The sequence below is a fragment of the Thermobia domestica genome, chromosome 6 (assembly GCF_964235325.1).
Source record: "Thermobia domestica chromosome 6, izTheDome1.hap1.1, whole genome shotgun sequence".
NCBI classification, from domain to species: domain Eukaryota; kingdom Metazoa; phylum Arthropoda; class Insecta; order Zygentoma; family Lepismatidae; genus Thermobia; species Thermobia domestica.
In genome coordinates this window covers 258,792,110-258,807,403 of record NC_137459.1, presented here as the reverse complement: position 1 = coordinate 258,807,403, position 15,294 = coordinate 258,792,110, and the positions used below count along the sequence as shown (strand labels likewise).

The 15,294-nt window shown below is 33.1% G+C and overlaps 1 protein-coding gene across 4 annotated transcripts in view; it reads left to right on the top strand.

The window, feature by feature from the left end:
* The window catches only part of LOC145688485 (cell adhesion molecule Dscam2-like), a gene marked incomplete at its 5' end in the record, with an annotated part of 1,010,929 nt that overhangs the window by 918,835 nt on the left and 76,800 nt on the right, over positions 1–15,294 (top strand). For all 4 annotated transcript variants that reach the window (XM_081762790.1, XM_081762793.1, XM_081762792.1 and 1 more), the window contains 1 exon segment: positions 6,156–6,287. In XM_081762790.1, the coding sequence (XP_081618916.1) occupies positions 6,156–6,287 (132 nt within the window).

Genomic DNA, 15,294 nt, shown 5'->3' with positions numbered 1-15,294 from the left:
TTTAACATAAATTTGAAACTTATTACAGACTCACTATTTATAGCATCCTTGAGCATGGTTGTTATGCAGATGGCCCTGAGATCTGCTGTTCTACAGAAATAATTAATATTTGCTCTACCGAATTCATAAGAGAGTGGCGGCCCTGACAGGAGAGAACCTAATCTCCAAGAGGGAAAAAATAACTACGTTTATAGTATTTTTGATATTTGCATTTTATGTAAATCTTCAGTTAATTAAATATTCCCAGCCACTCTCCTTAAAAAATTATTTTTTTTTTATTATTTATTGTGTTGGTGTCGTTAGGTAAATAGTAGCTTCGGCTCTGGCCACCTAGCACCTCACAAAATAAGTGACGAATAAACTTCTAACGAGCACCTTTTATTAATTCAGTATACTTAATTACACTAATAACAAAACGTCTTACACGAATATAAAAAAGAACATTTCAGGTGTCCCGATACTCAAATTTTATCGTCACCACTCTTTAGGTACAATTAACAACAACAAGCACGTATGCACTCGGAGAAGAACATACATAATCTCTTTCTCTCACACTCAACCAAGGACAATATCATAAATCGAAAGATTTAACCAATTGTTCGCCGAATGTGATATGATTCTATTAACTTTCACAGTAGCAGTATTTTCATCTACAGTACACGAACATTGTATCATATGTTAACATGACTCGAGTAAACTTCATACTCAAGCGAGTGTCAACGTCATGTAAGTACGTTTGGAGGTCATTCCAGAAGATATCAATTAGTGATATAGTCAGTATTTGGAGTTCGTATCCCTGATAATTTCCAGAGACATAACAAAGTGGATAGACTTTTTGTTTCAACTTTTAAATTTGTATGGTTGCCAACGAAGTGATTTCAGTAAAGTTTCAGTGTTAAAGGGTTATATAATATATTAAATATATTTCAGTGCTAGTGATCATTATATTTGAATGGCAAGCAGCACGCAGTAAGCACTTTATATTTATTGATTTGTTAATGATGATAAATATTACTTCATCTGCGTAAAAACATTTTGTATGTAAACAACAGTTAGAGACAGCAACCCTGAATACATATATTTATCAGCTGATACTCTGAAATGTATGCTTTTCAATGTTAAGTTTTAACGAACAGTATAACACTTTTCGTGCAATTATGACTAAAACAAATTATTAAACAGACGTTGAGCAAAACATGTTAAGGTTTAATGTTCTTCAGTAGCTGTTTTAACCACACCTATTAAACTAGAGCAGTTTTGTTTTTAAAGCCATTAATACATTAAAGACACTCTCCAACGAAACATTCATGTTCATTTTTGTTAGTTTTACATATATGGAGACATACTCTTGAACATATGATATACTAAATTAACTTTATATCTCCTAGGTAATGATATTCAACAAGTAAAATGCAGAATCATCTATATAATTTTGGCATTTTGTATATTCCGACAAATCCATACGCTCACAGCTCTTAAGGTGGAATCATTATGTATATAAAATTGGATGTATGTGTGATGGCGGAGTGTTCCAGCATTACTCTGGAACGCCTCGTGAAACTTTTAGCCAAACTTGGTACACATATTAATTTTGGTCTGGACAAGAGTATTATTGGAGTAAGACCTCCTAGCACACCTAGAGTAACTGTAGGGAAAGACAAATAAAAACGATCTAAAATGACCGATATTAGTGTCGAATCTATAGTTTTTGAAATCCATGAGATGACTAGTCATAGTTTTGATGCCCTTTATGTTCAAGCTCAGCCCTGCAGTGAAGGTAAATTTCCCTAGCACAAATACGAGAAATAGGAAGGGATGACATATAAAAATGATCGAAAATGGCCAATATTAGTGTCGAATCCCTAGTTGCCAGGGTCGGTGAGGTGAACAATGACACTTCCAATTCCGTTTAAATCCAGGTTAAGCTCCTACTAATATTCCTGGGAGGAGGGGGATAACTGGTGACACTTAAATATATTTTAAAATGGCCGATATTAGTGTCGAAACATAGTATTTGTTTCCGCAAGGGAGGGCAAGATCCCCATAGCACTCTTAGCGAGAGTAAGAGGGGAAACATATAAAATGATGGAAAACAGCTGATATTAGTGTAGAGTCCGTAGTTTTCGGGGTCGCTGAGATAAATAACGACACTCCCGATGCCGTTTAAATGCAAGTTCAGTCCTCATTAGTACCCATGTGGGGTAATTGTGACATGGAAAAAAATAGTAAAATGGACCGATATTAGCATCAAATCCATAGTTTTCGGGGTCGCAACAATTAGTAACTGCACTCTCGATAATGTTAAAATCCAAGCTCAGCTTCTATTGGCATGGAGGTGAGAAGGGGTGAAAAACAAAATGTCTTAAATGACTGAGATTAGTGTTGAATCCATAGTTTGGGTTCGTCAAGCTATTTAGTTACAATTGCGATGACAAATCCCAAGTTTAGGCATGTACAGGCATTTCAAATGGATTTTGAATTTACAGGAGCTACGCTCAAGGTGTTATTCGCAAATATATATATGTATATATATATATATATATATATATATATATATATATATATATATATATATATATATATATATATATATATATATATCTTTGAATGTGCATGTATGAATGTATATTGTAACGCACTCCGGAACTTTTGAAATAATTGTAACCAAACTTAGTATACATATGGCTTTCAATCTGGAAAAACTATTGTGGGAATAAGACACCCCAAGGGGTGAGAGTTGGAATTACTGACATGTAAAAATAATACAAAATGACTGATATTAATGTGTAATCCGTAGTTTTCAGGGACGCTGAAATAATTAGTCACCCTCTTAGTTTAAGTTGAAGTTCATTCCCATCGGCAGAGGAAGGGGCTAGGTGAAAAATAAAATGTCAAAAATGACTGAGATTTGTGCTGAATTCATAGTTTTTGGATTAGGAAAACGTCTGACCTGTTTGAAATTACTTTTGGAAGATATACGTATATTACCAACTTCTAGTTGGGTTTTTTTAATATCATCAGTTTGATTAAAGGTGTATTTTGTGGGGATAGGGTGTTTCGTTAGCTATGCCAAAAGTAGAGTATATTCTGTATTTCTATAATTACACTTTCATTGAAATAAATATTTTAAGGAAGAAGGGGATTCAACTATTTCCCACAAACCTATTCTTCTTGTGCGAAGAATGGGCACTTCAACTATATATATATATATATATATATATATATATATATATATATATATATATATATATATATATATAATATATATATATATATATATTATTTATATATTATTTATATATATTTATTATATTATTTATATTTATTATTTATATATATTTCAACTATATAGGGTGGTCCTTAATTATATGGAGATTTTTTTTCGAATTTCTTTGCTCCCAACCCCTAAATTGGTTGCATGTGGGACCAAATTAATCCATAAAAAATGGGCTCAATTGAAGAATATTTAAATAACCCCCAAGCGACCTAAACTTTTGAATGCATTTATAATATATAGTATATAGCAAAAGTTTGGAATAGACCCTTGTAATTTTGAAACGGCTGAACGGAAAGGTATCATATTTTGGATAAGGTAGTGGAGATAGGTCCACACCTTAAACTGAGTAGTACCATAATGGTGGCCATTTGAAGTCCGCCATTTTGAATTCAGACTCAAAATTTTAAATAGAAATGGGGTCTATGATATATCGTTTTGGGGTAGCTTTTTACCACAAATACATATCTGTCTTTATTTTCGACTTATCTCTGACCATATAATAGTCATTACCTTTATAATAACAGTTTAATATCCTTCAATATTGTCTTTTCTCATAGTTTACAGAAATATTTTGAAAGAGGCACGTAAAAGTAACAAGAAAGCAATTATATATGTTATTAGCACATTCCGTTCCAATGCACACCAACCTATATTGAAATTATTTACATGAAGTACGTAAAAATACATACTTAATAAAGGTTTAAAATGACAATAATAATAATAAAAGCTGAAGACTGTGAATAACTACTCAAGTTCTATTACGTGATTAAAACATTTTTTATCACCTGGATACTCTTCCCTGCGTTCACTGACGATCTGCAATATATGTTGTTTTTCTTTCACGTCCTTAGAATGCTCCCGTATTCTTGTATCAGTTTCACATCTCTCTCTCTGGCACATCGTTCACCAACATAATGTCTTTCAATACTTTCAATACCTTCAATACCTTGAAAGTTGGCGTCTTGTTTCCAAGTACATGACACGTTTCTAGAAAAATTGTATCTATAGAAAATCTGCCGAAACGAAGTCCGAGAATTCTTTTTCTTTGAAACTGTTGACTTCTGCATTATTTGTAGAGTATCTCTTTACTTGGTTTTGTACATCATGTTCTTCTGTACTCTCCATTACATTAGAAACACTCTTTTTTTCACGTGTTGCGGTATTTCATCAAAGAATGCGAATGCTGCAGTTTTTGGTGGCAGATACCATAAATAGGTAGAAAATCTTTTCACAGCATAATTACTAATTTCTGGTTCTACTTCCTTATATTCGATTAATTTCTGTAAAAACTTGTAATCATGATATGATTCCTGTAAAACTTTATGGAGCTTTCACAACCAATGGTGCAAGGAACCAAACTTGTGAATAGATTCGGACAAGGAAAGTGCATAGTCTCTTGATTCAATTTTTCTCTTTTCTCGTCAGTTCAAATTGATCTCGGAATCCACATATCGCACATCCGGTGAAAGACTGTTGCAAGTCAAAAATACACATTTATGGGAAGATGACTTTTAAAGTTTGTTATTCTATCAAAATCGCTTCCTGGAATACTGGTATTTCTACTATCTAGGGGTTAATTTGTTTAGTTACGTTTCTGCGAAAATACCACCAGGTAGATCTCGCTTCTCTCTCTCAATTTTCTTTGGAGCGATGATAACTTTTTTTTTTTTTTTTTTAATTGTAACACTCTTTCATCGGGTGTGCGATATATAGCCTTTGCCATCCACCGAGCATGGCTTGCAGCTCCAGCAACGCGAAATGAAACTCTTTGTGGAAGGGTGCCACCTAGGAAGATCACAGCCATTTCATAGATCAACAAGATAAACACCATAGAGAAACATCATAGCCTCTATGGTGTTTCTGGCGTATCTGTTGTATAAATTCCAGCACACTGACACGGACATCTTCCGTAACATCATCTAACTTAGTTCGGAAATTACTTTTGTCGATGGACGACCAGGATTGCGTAAGTCTTTCAAACAAAACCACATCAGGCCCAGATGGTGATGTCGGCACGGTACGTACAGTAAATCACGATCAAACATCTTCCCAAGGTTTGTTCAAACGCCATTTATTCTGCCGGTGTTGCCTGCAGTTGTATCGAAGCATATGTGTTATATGTCCCATTTCTTCACTACTTCGTAGAGCTGTAGCTTGTGCTTCTCCTGCAGATGATGGTATTTCAGGGATGCCGTTAAAAGTTACAAATAACGCTAGTCTGTGAACCTTCTCTATGCTACTTCCAGCTGGAGTACCCACATCTTAAAACTTTCGACATTAGCGCATTCCGTTATCGTTGCAGAAAATGACACACATGTATATTTATATTCCAAAGGTAATAACTATTACACGTTCGGAGATAAGCCAAAAATAAAGACAGATGTGTATTTGTGGTATAAAGCTACCCCGAAACGATGTCCCATTTCTATTTAAAATTTTGAGTCTGAATCCAAGATGGCGGACTTCAAGATGGCCCCATCATGGTACTACTCAGTTTCAGGTGTAGATCTATCTCTATTACCTTTATACAAAATATGATTCCTTTCCCTTCAGTCGTTTCAAAGTTACAAGAGTATATTCCAAACTTTTGCCATATACGAGTATATGTTATCAGATATTCAGGTCTCTTGGGGGTAAGCTAAGTATTTTTCAATTGAGCCAATTTTTTTCATGGGTTAATCTGGTCCGACATGGAATCAATTTAGGGGTTGGGTACAAAGAAATTCGGAAATCGAAAATTAAAGACCACCCTAATATATATATATATATATGGTCATATACTTTTAAATATATATGTACAATTTAGTTTTAAAATCCAAAATGACCATTGTTTTAAAAGTGTTAAAGCTTTCACTTGATTTATGTGTCTTTCTTGCAGATGCTCCAGGACGTCCTCAAGAAGTAAGAGTAGTAGATGCTACTAGCAGAAGCGTAAAATTGGCATGGTTGGCACCTGTAGATGATAAAAGTCCAGTTCTCCAATATATTATTCAATACCAAGAAGCGAGAGGTCCGTGCTTTATCTTTAATTAAGGTTAATTATAAAGTTAAGGACTCTTCCTTTCAACTTTCTTTTCCTTTCTTTCTTTTTCCTTCCTTCCTTCTTTCTTTCTTTCTTTTTCTAAATGTAATAAAATACTAGAAAGTAAGTTTAGAAATGACTAAACCATATTCGTTAAAGCCTTTATAAGGTTACTTAGCAATCATATGAATGCTCACACTATACATATATCAGGATATCTAGTAAGTATATGCAAGTGCGTTACGTATCATTGCATTTTTTATTTTTATTTTTATATATATATATTTTTTTTTACTTTCGAGCACCGATGGGAGAGAAAAAAGTATGGTGATCGTAAAAAAAATCGAACTCGAGATTTAAAAATTAAGCTTTTTTTTTAAAAAAAAAAAAACATTCACCACATGGGTAGTTCAATTTTAAGATGAGGGTAGTTTCCTGAAGGGTGAAAGTAGAAAAAAAAAACTTATTTTCTTGTAAATGGTTCTAAAAATTTTATTTAACGTTTCACCAATATTTCATTAGCAAACTTACACTGTGGTATAAATTATTTCTCTGGGAAAAGTCCACAAGAGGTAGTTTACTCTTGAGGGTGAGCTTTATTCGCATGATTTCCTCAAAAATGACAGGCGATTTTTTCATGTCAGAAACAAATATTTCATTAATAACCGTATCATGTTGCGTAAATCATTTTTCATGAAAATATACACAAGGAGCGTATATTTTACTTTCTCTTGGAATACTTAAAAAAAATGGTTTTCTTAAATATGATTCATGAAATTTTGTTTACATTTCATGTACAAATATTTCATTAATATTCCCAATACATGTCATACGTCATTTCTCATTAAAAATTTCAACAGAGCTGGTTATTTCAGGGGAATAAGTTTTCTTCGGACGAAACTTTCTTCTTAAAAATATCTTATAACTTTGTTTCTGTTTTACTAATAAATGTTCCAATAATAACTTCACCATAATATGATTTAGTTTAAGAAATTGGAGAGAGAGAGAGAGAGAGAGAGAGGGAGAGAGAGAGAGAGAGAGAGAGATTAACAAAGTGCCTCACACCTTTTATTTGTGTATTATTAATGAACGATTGTGTCAGTATATAGCTAAAAGTGCAAAATATGATGTTTGTTATATCATAATGGAAAAATGGCTCAACCATTTAAAACGAATTTTTGAACAAATACATAGTCTGAATTTGGTTTCCATCGTATTATTGTCATTAGGATGCATATACTAACAATTAGAGCGGAGCGCAAAATTTAAGCCAATAATATAGTATTTCCGAAATCCTTCATTAGGAAGATATAACTCGGTATATAAACATATAATTTAAAATAAGCGATATTATTTTGCAAATTTTTAAACATAATACTGTGTTGTTTTTTTTTTTTTTTTTTCATTAAAACACATCTTAACGGGTGGCAGGATTAAAATGTACTTCAAAATTAGCGTATCTTACGATCCATTTATGTCAGGGAAATAAATTTTGGTATATAATCTTCTTATCAACAGTCAGTGATCATGTGACCAAGTTTTTATCAGAAATTTTGCTTTTAAGGCGAAAGGGAGGAAATTCAAATTGTATCTTAATACCCATATATATTGTAGAAATGACATCGAGGCTGTCAGTTTCATCATTGTGTGGAAATGGCAGGACCGTTAGAAATGAACTTTTGAACTTAGCACTATTTTCATGTGGAGTTTTTATCATGAGCCACGTGCCCAATCGGTCTTCACAAAATTTGCAAATCACAACGCAACGCAACGCAAAAATACAATAAGCAATTATAACCAATAGTTGATCACCGCTAACTACGTTGTGTTGACGCAAACCGGTAGGAATAAGGCCCTATTCCACTTACTTTAAAATGCACATCCTAAGGAAGGAGGTTAAATATCTACCAGAAACATATCTTACGAACCCTTCTTGTGAGGTAGACGAAATTGATATATAAAATTCTTATTAGAACTAGTGTACACACGCCCCAGTGTTTTCGAATTTGACTTCTAAGGGGAAAGGGGAAAGTTTTACAAATACCATCAAAGTTTATTTTTTCTTTCTTTCTTTTTATCATCACGGAAAAGTAGCTGAAGCATGTGAAATTAATTTTTGAACATAATTAACAGTTGAGTCAACCTGGTTTCTTACTATTGCACTTTGATTGAAAGCTTGGTCCTAAAGAGGGAAACAGGTCTATTTTTGGGGAGAAGGAAGGCATACGATGACACAGTAGGTAAAACACTGTAATAAATAGCGAGTGCAATATGCTAATAACTAATGAAATGTACGGATTACCGCACTAGACTTTCCTCAGTTTAATTCCTTAAATTAAATCATGATGTGTTATTCAGTCATTACTGAAACATTCTCTTGCGAAATACAAAGAAAATTATAAAACGTCTTCGGTAAACTTCGCCAAAGGAAAACTCATCTCCAAAAATAGCGCATTCCTTATGAATACTTTTTTTTTTTTAAATATAAGAAATGACTTGCGTCATATGTTAGGACTATTAATGAAATATTTGTCTTTAAAATAAAATAGCATGAATTGTATTAGAGAAAACTGTAAATAAATAAATAAATAAATAAAAGACAACCGAAGACCAGTATCAGCCGTGGATATTTTCTTAAAATAATTTAAGCAACGTTAATAGAATTATTAATGAAATATTTGTTTATGAAATATGAAAAGAGTCGCCAGAGTTATTTTTGAGGAAATTGTCTAAAAGGAACTCATACAAAAAAATAAACTATCCCTTGTGGATATTTTCGTAAGAAATTATTCAGTCAGCTTTACAGAGTTATAAATTAAATGTTTATTTATGAAATACGAACAAAATCGCCTAAGTCGTTCTTGAGAAAAATGTTTAAAAAAGAAACTCACTCCCAAGCCTGAACTACCCGTTGTGGATTTCTTCATGAGAAACGGTGTACCTTGGATTGTAGCGTTGTTAACATAACACTATTTCTTAAATATGAAGAAAATCGCCGGAGTCATTTTTGAGAAATCATTCTAAAGTTCTCACCTCAAGAGCAAACTATCTATTGTGCATTTTCTCAGGATAAATGAGTTTGTTTTGTCAGGTTATTAATGAAATGCGAATTTATGAAATATGAAAAAAAAAATTGTGTAAGTCGTCTTTGAGAAAATGGTTCTAAAAGAACTTATTCCCATGAATAAACTACCCCTCGTAGATTTTTTTCATATCAAGTGAGTCATGCCATTGTCAGGTTAATAAAATATGAACAAAAAACACCTGGGCTATTTTTGAACAAATCGTCGTAAAAGAACTCACCCTTAAGGATAAAGAATTCGTCGTAGATTTTTCCACAAAATTACTTATACCACACTAGCAGCGTTCACCCCGCTTCGCTGCGGTCACCCCGGAACGCAATAAACTTTGTTACTTAGATAATTTTTACTTTTTCGCTTTCAAGTGATTTATAGCGCCTGTTAGTTATGTTAACCCGCCGAGTCACAGGGTCATGCGGGTTGCATATAAATACGTTTATTTTTATACCTATGATGAACTAATAACAAAGGATTTCTACGTATGGACACCTGAATGGTCAATTATCTCAAGACACTGGTAATTGAAAATTAAAGTGATATGATAAAAACCATCTAGGGTCCACATCCTAACAACCCCCCAAAAATGAAAGAAATCGGTTCAGCCGTATTAGCGTGATGAGCGTACAAAGGATTTTTTGTACGTATTGACACCTGATTGGTCAATTATCTCAAGACACTGGTAATTGAAAATTAAAGTGATATGATAAAAACCATCTAGGGTCCAAATCCTAACAACCCCCCAAAAATGAAAGAAATCGGTTCAGCCGTATTAGCGTGATGAGCGGACAAAGGATTTTGTGCGTTCTCTTTTATATATATAGATTATAAGGTTATTAATGACAGGATAAAATATAAAAAAATCGTTAGAGCTATTTTCGACAAAATCGTTTTTTTTTTTTTTTTAATATATATATATTCACCACTCAGTAAATACCATTTTAGGGGGTTAACAAGAAAATGCAAGGAAAAATGGAAAGTCTTATGACTAACTTAAGTTCAAAATTTGGTGCAACGGTATGGCCTCTAGACGAACGAACGGATGGGCAGATATTCAAGAATAACTTGATTTTTCTGGTTTGTAAGGGTTATGAAACGTGTAATTCAGTTGAAACCTAGAATTCAATCTTTTCACGATCATCATACTTTCTTCTCTCCTATCGTCACTCGAAAATAAATAGTAAAGTGATCAATTCTTCGAAGAGACCGTATTATTATTATTATTATTATTATTATTATTAGTAGTAGTAGTAGTAGTAGTAGTAGTAGTAGTAGGAGGAGGAGGAGGAGGAGGAGGAGGAGAAGGAGAAGGAGGAGGAGGAGAGTAAAGTCACCAAATACGGAATGCTTTATTTCTTTCCTTTATTTCTAGGCACAAGTGTTGTACATCATAATAGTTGGGAGACCTTTTCTAGCCAAAATATAAGTATGAAAGTTCTCTATCCTTCAAATTTGTACACTATAGGAAAAAGTTGAAACAAACACAATTTCCCATATTAGTAACATCCCGTACTTAACATGGAATAGTACATAATTTTAATATGGAACACTAGGACTAAATACAAGATCAATATATTAAAGCTTGATTAGTCAATACATATATCAAATTCAGTGAAATTCAAGTAATCAACATCTTCAAACAACATATTTAGGGAAAACAGCATTTAAAATACCACAAAAATACGGTTATATGTGATACAAAAGTAATTAACTAGTTTGATTTGACTTTTAACATACAAATAAAAATATAGAAAAAAGTATATTGTCTGGGGGAGTAACTCATGTGGGATTGATAAACTAAACAAGTATAGTTCTGTGAATATAAAAATATTTCCAAGATAGGTCTAGAACTTATGAATTTTAATCAATTTTCTCTTTCGATAACAAAAGAAATAAACAAGATTTTAAAGGAAAATGGGTACGCTAGTGATGAGACCATCTTTGGTAAACTCTACATTGCAGCAAGTCTCCCTTTTCTGCACTTAGCAATCATAATATTTATCATACCAAATAAATTCATCATCAGTAGCATCACTTGAATTGTCACTTTTGACAACTCCTGAGAATGTCTTTGTGATGATATAGTGGACGCTTCTAAAGCGTTCTTATGTGGAATGCTTGATACCATTTAGCTTCGCCTAGCTTTCGACAACATATGTTTCGATCCCTTCGTTGTGACTGCGGTAGATGACTCACAGTTCCAATTGGTAGCACTGTGGTATTCTTTTCACTTTGTTCTGTAGCTGACAAGGCTGTGGGAATTTTAAAGTTTAAGTACTCACTTTAATCAAACACAAGAAAGTCTAGCGGCAGTGGCGTCTGGTAAAATTTTACTTTGGATAAACAATCCAATGAATATTGATGACTATTTTCTGAAAAATATAATAACATTTAACATTTGAATTAAAACACTCTATAAATAATAACTAAGGACCTGACTTCTGTTGTTACAGTTCTACTAATATTACTCTACTAGTAGTACAATACTATTATTAATACTACTGATATTAAAATAATAAAATAATAATAAAAATAATAATATGTTAATAAAAAGTTGTCTGAAACTAGGACTATTGAAGTGAGCCTCAATTTTTTTGGATTTCTTACCAAAGTCATTAATAAACTTGTCAAAGAAGTTTGAATCTTTCCGTAGCACCGAAAGTAGATCCTTTTCAATAAAGATTAATGTTGAGCTTTTAAGCTTGTCCTGGCCTTGCGAATTGGTGTTTATGAGACACATTAAAATTAAAATCATCGTTTAATTTTAACCTCTTTCTCTCTGGCTCGCATACATACTTTGCTTCCTGTAAGTCTTCTACCAACATTCTTCAAATTGTTCACGTTGTTCTTCAAGTTCAGCTTTCAGTTCTATTATTTTACTAATACAATAACGAATGTCATAGAATTTATTTTGCAAGATGGAAAAATCACATCAGTCAGAGGGAAAATGCTTAAAAATATCTTCAAAATAAAATTGAATTAAAAGTCTTTTAGTGAAACTAAAATCCAACCAGCACCATAAATGCTTATTAATCCCATTTGAACTGTCAGTTTTTCAAATAATGAAATAAGATTCTTGCGATATTCTCTTGCAGTATTAACTGAATGAGAATTACAGTTCCAGCACGTAGCAGACACTTTGGGTAGCCACCTCATAATTTCAGTAACCAATGCATGACTTATAAAATCCACTAATAACTTCTAATATTCCCGTAAATAATGTTCACTAATAAGTTTGTTGACTATAAGTACTAATCCATGCAGGTTGCCTGAGGCAGTACAAGGTTTAATTTGCGAGCGAAACAATAGATGAAAATGACAGTACGTCATGATATTCTAACTTTGCCTGAAGTCCATTCAAATGACTCAGAAAAACCACCGCATCATCATAACTTTGTTCTGCTAACTATTGAGCACAGTTAACAAAGCAGTACCCATCAACTACCCGGTAGAAAATGTTGTAAAGAGCTTCAGCTGACGATTTTCAGAAACGTTAACGAAATCCATATATCTTTCCTCAGCTGTGCCATCAGACCCTGCGTAATGAAATATACAAGAGAGCTAAGAAAAGTTACATTTATAACTTCATCTAGTATTATCGCAACATAATTAGTTTTACAAATTCTTGCTTTATACATGAAAGCAACACATCACAAACTAATTCTAGCACACCACTCTCAATTATATTAGACAACCTACTGAACACATTAGAATTTTCTAATTGGCTCCGTAATAATGGATCATGTTTGTTAATTAGGGTGAGCAGTTGTAATTTCCTCTATTTGAAGAATCTGTACTCTCATTTTGACTCCGGAAAGCCTCTTCATTTGTGCCCAAGAAACAAATATCAATTAAACGTTTCATAATGTCTCTGTTTTTACGAATGCGCTCCTCGTGTTGCTGATCACTTATTTTCTTTTATCTATATGATAAAGTCTGGATTTTCCAAAGTTCTTTCCATAACTACTGATTGCAGATATTGCAGCTTTTTGTAGAATATTAATGCCGTTATATCCTCCAGTTTTCCAAATATTATTTTTATTTGAAAAATATCAACTCTGATATGTATTTGTTTGTATCAGAACAACTTGTTTGTAGAAGAACAATCACATAATCACGAATAGTTATGATATTAAAATGTTGAATACATATATTTATTTTAGGGGAAATATTAATTTGAGGAGTTAGACAAGCATTCTGCACACTCACCTTTTTATTTTCGTATGCTCGAGAAGCAAAATTAAATCACCGAAGATCAGAAATTATGCAGTCACAATTACCTCTAACTCCAGACTATGACTCCGTTTCGCAAGCTTCTAGGTTCGACTGCAATAATCAGAAACTGCTATTGCATACCTTCCTCCCGTACACTGCACAAGGTTCAGGCATATCACAGTACTTTTAAACAACTGAATATCGCAGTAAAACAGGCACACGTCGACACAATTTATAAATGATTTTTTGACTCGTTTTAGTACAAGTTTTCTCCAGTGATGACATGAGGATTTACACTTTTTCGTGGTATTTCTGTTTTAACTTTCTGTACGGGTATGCAATGAGAAGAATTGCTTCCAGACCCGAAAGCAGTACCAAAGAATGACGCTAGAGGACAGGCCTACACTATTATGCTGCTTTCTAGTGACGGTATGAACAACTCGCAGCAACTATTCAGTTCCAATGTCAAGGAAGAAAAGCAAAAGTGCGATTTTGGAAATAGGTTGTAGTAAAAAGAAAAAAAAGATCATAATATAATGTGGGAGTTTTATCTTTGGATATGCACTGCTTACTTTACATGCATGAGATAAACGCCACTGTTTAGCGGATATATCCCAATTATTTTGAATCCGCTAAATGCTGTTTCAACAGTTCGGCCAGGTTATGTACGTTTTTCCAAGAAGCACAGAAAGTTAAAACGTTATAAAGGTTGAATAATGTAAGCTACAAATCGTATATTTCTTTATAATAAGTGTTGATAGAATGCATAAAGACAACATCTAAAGGTGAACGGAAGCGTGTAAACGTAAACAAATCGTAATAACGTCTGGGTTCAACCTAATAGAAGAACTTCTAAATTCGGAGTAAAGAAATAATGGCTATTCAAAATTAGGAAGACAAGGTCTTCTACAGTAGTCTTTGCAAAAATTTGAGACATACAGTAAACATGTCCATTTAATCCTGTCTAGTTAGTTTCTGCTTCATGTTCTTTGAAAAAGTGTAAGTCAAAGCACGAAAATTTCTTCTGCGCTCATACAAGTTAGTAATTTTAACATGTTGAGCTTTTTGCTGAAGTTAACACACCTATATGTTTTTTCCACTTCAACAACATTACGTTTGAATGTTTGTTCTGCATGTTAGCTAAATCAATCTCATCACAGTTAAAGAATCACTTTACTGGGTATTCATGCTTCTCATGTTCCGTCCCTAGAATATTGAGAAAATATTGTCTACTCTTATTGGTTAAACCTCGTTTTGTTGTGGAGGGTTCTTGCGGAATTCTTAGAAGAAGTGTATCATGAAGCCTGAAACAATTCTATCCATTAAGGCCTCATGTTTTACTATTTTTGTTAAATGGGTTTGAAATATGATTTACTTCAACGAATTGAAACGAAAGTTTAAAGTCAAAAATAACATCAATCCTCTTAATGCAATGATCAGGTAATTATTTTTCCAATTCCTTAGAGAAAATAGGCTTCATACGACCCTTAGGTATCGACAAAATTGCCGCAGTGTACTGTGCACCTCTGATGTTTTGAACACTTTAAAGAGCACATTTCTTGATGTATTGCATAAATAGAGTTTTATAGCTCTCACCACACTACATTGTAAGAAACATTGCTCAGAAAGAAAAAGAAATACCCATAATTTATAGTTGGCTCTCGCTTCAACTCTTGTCAGTATTCCGAATTGAGTATGCAATC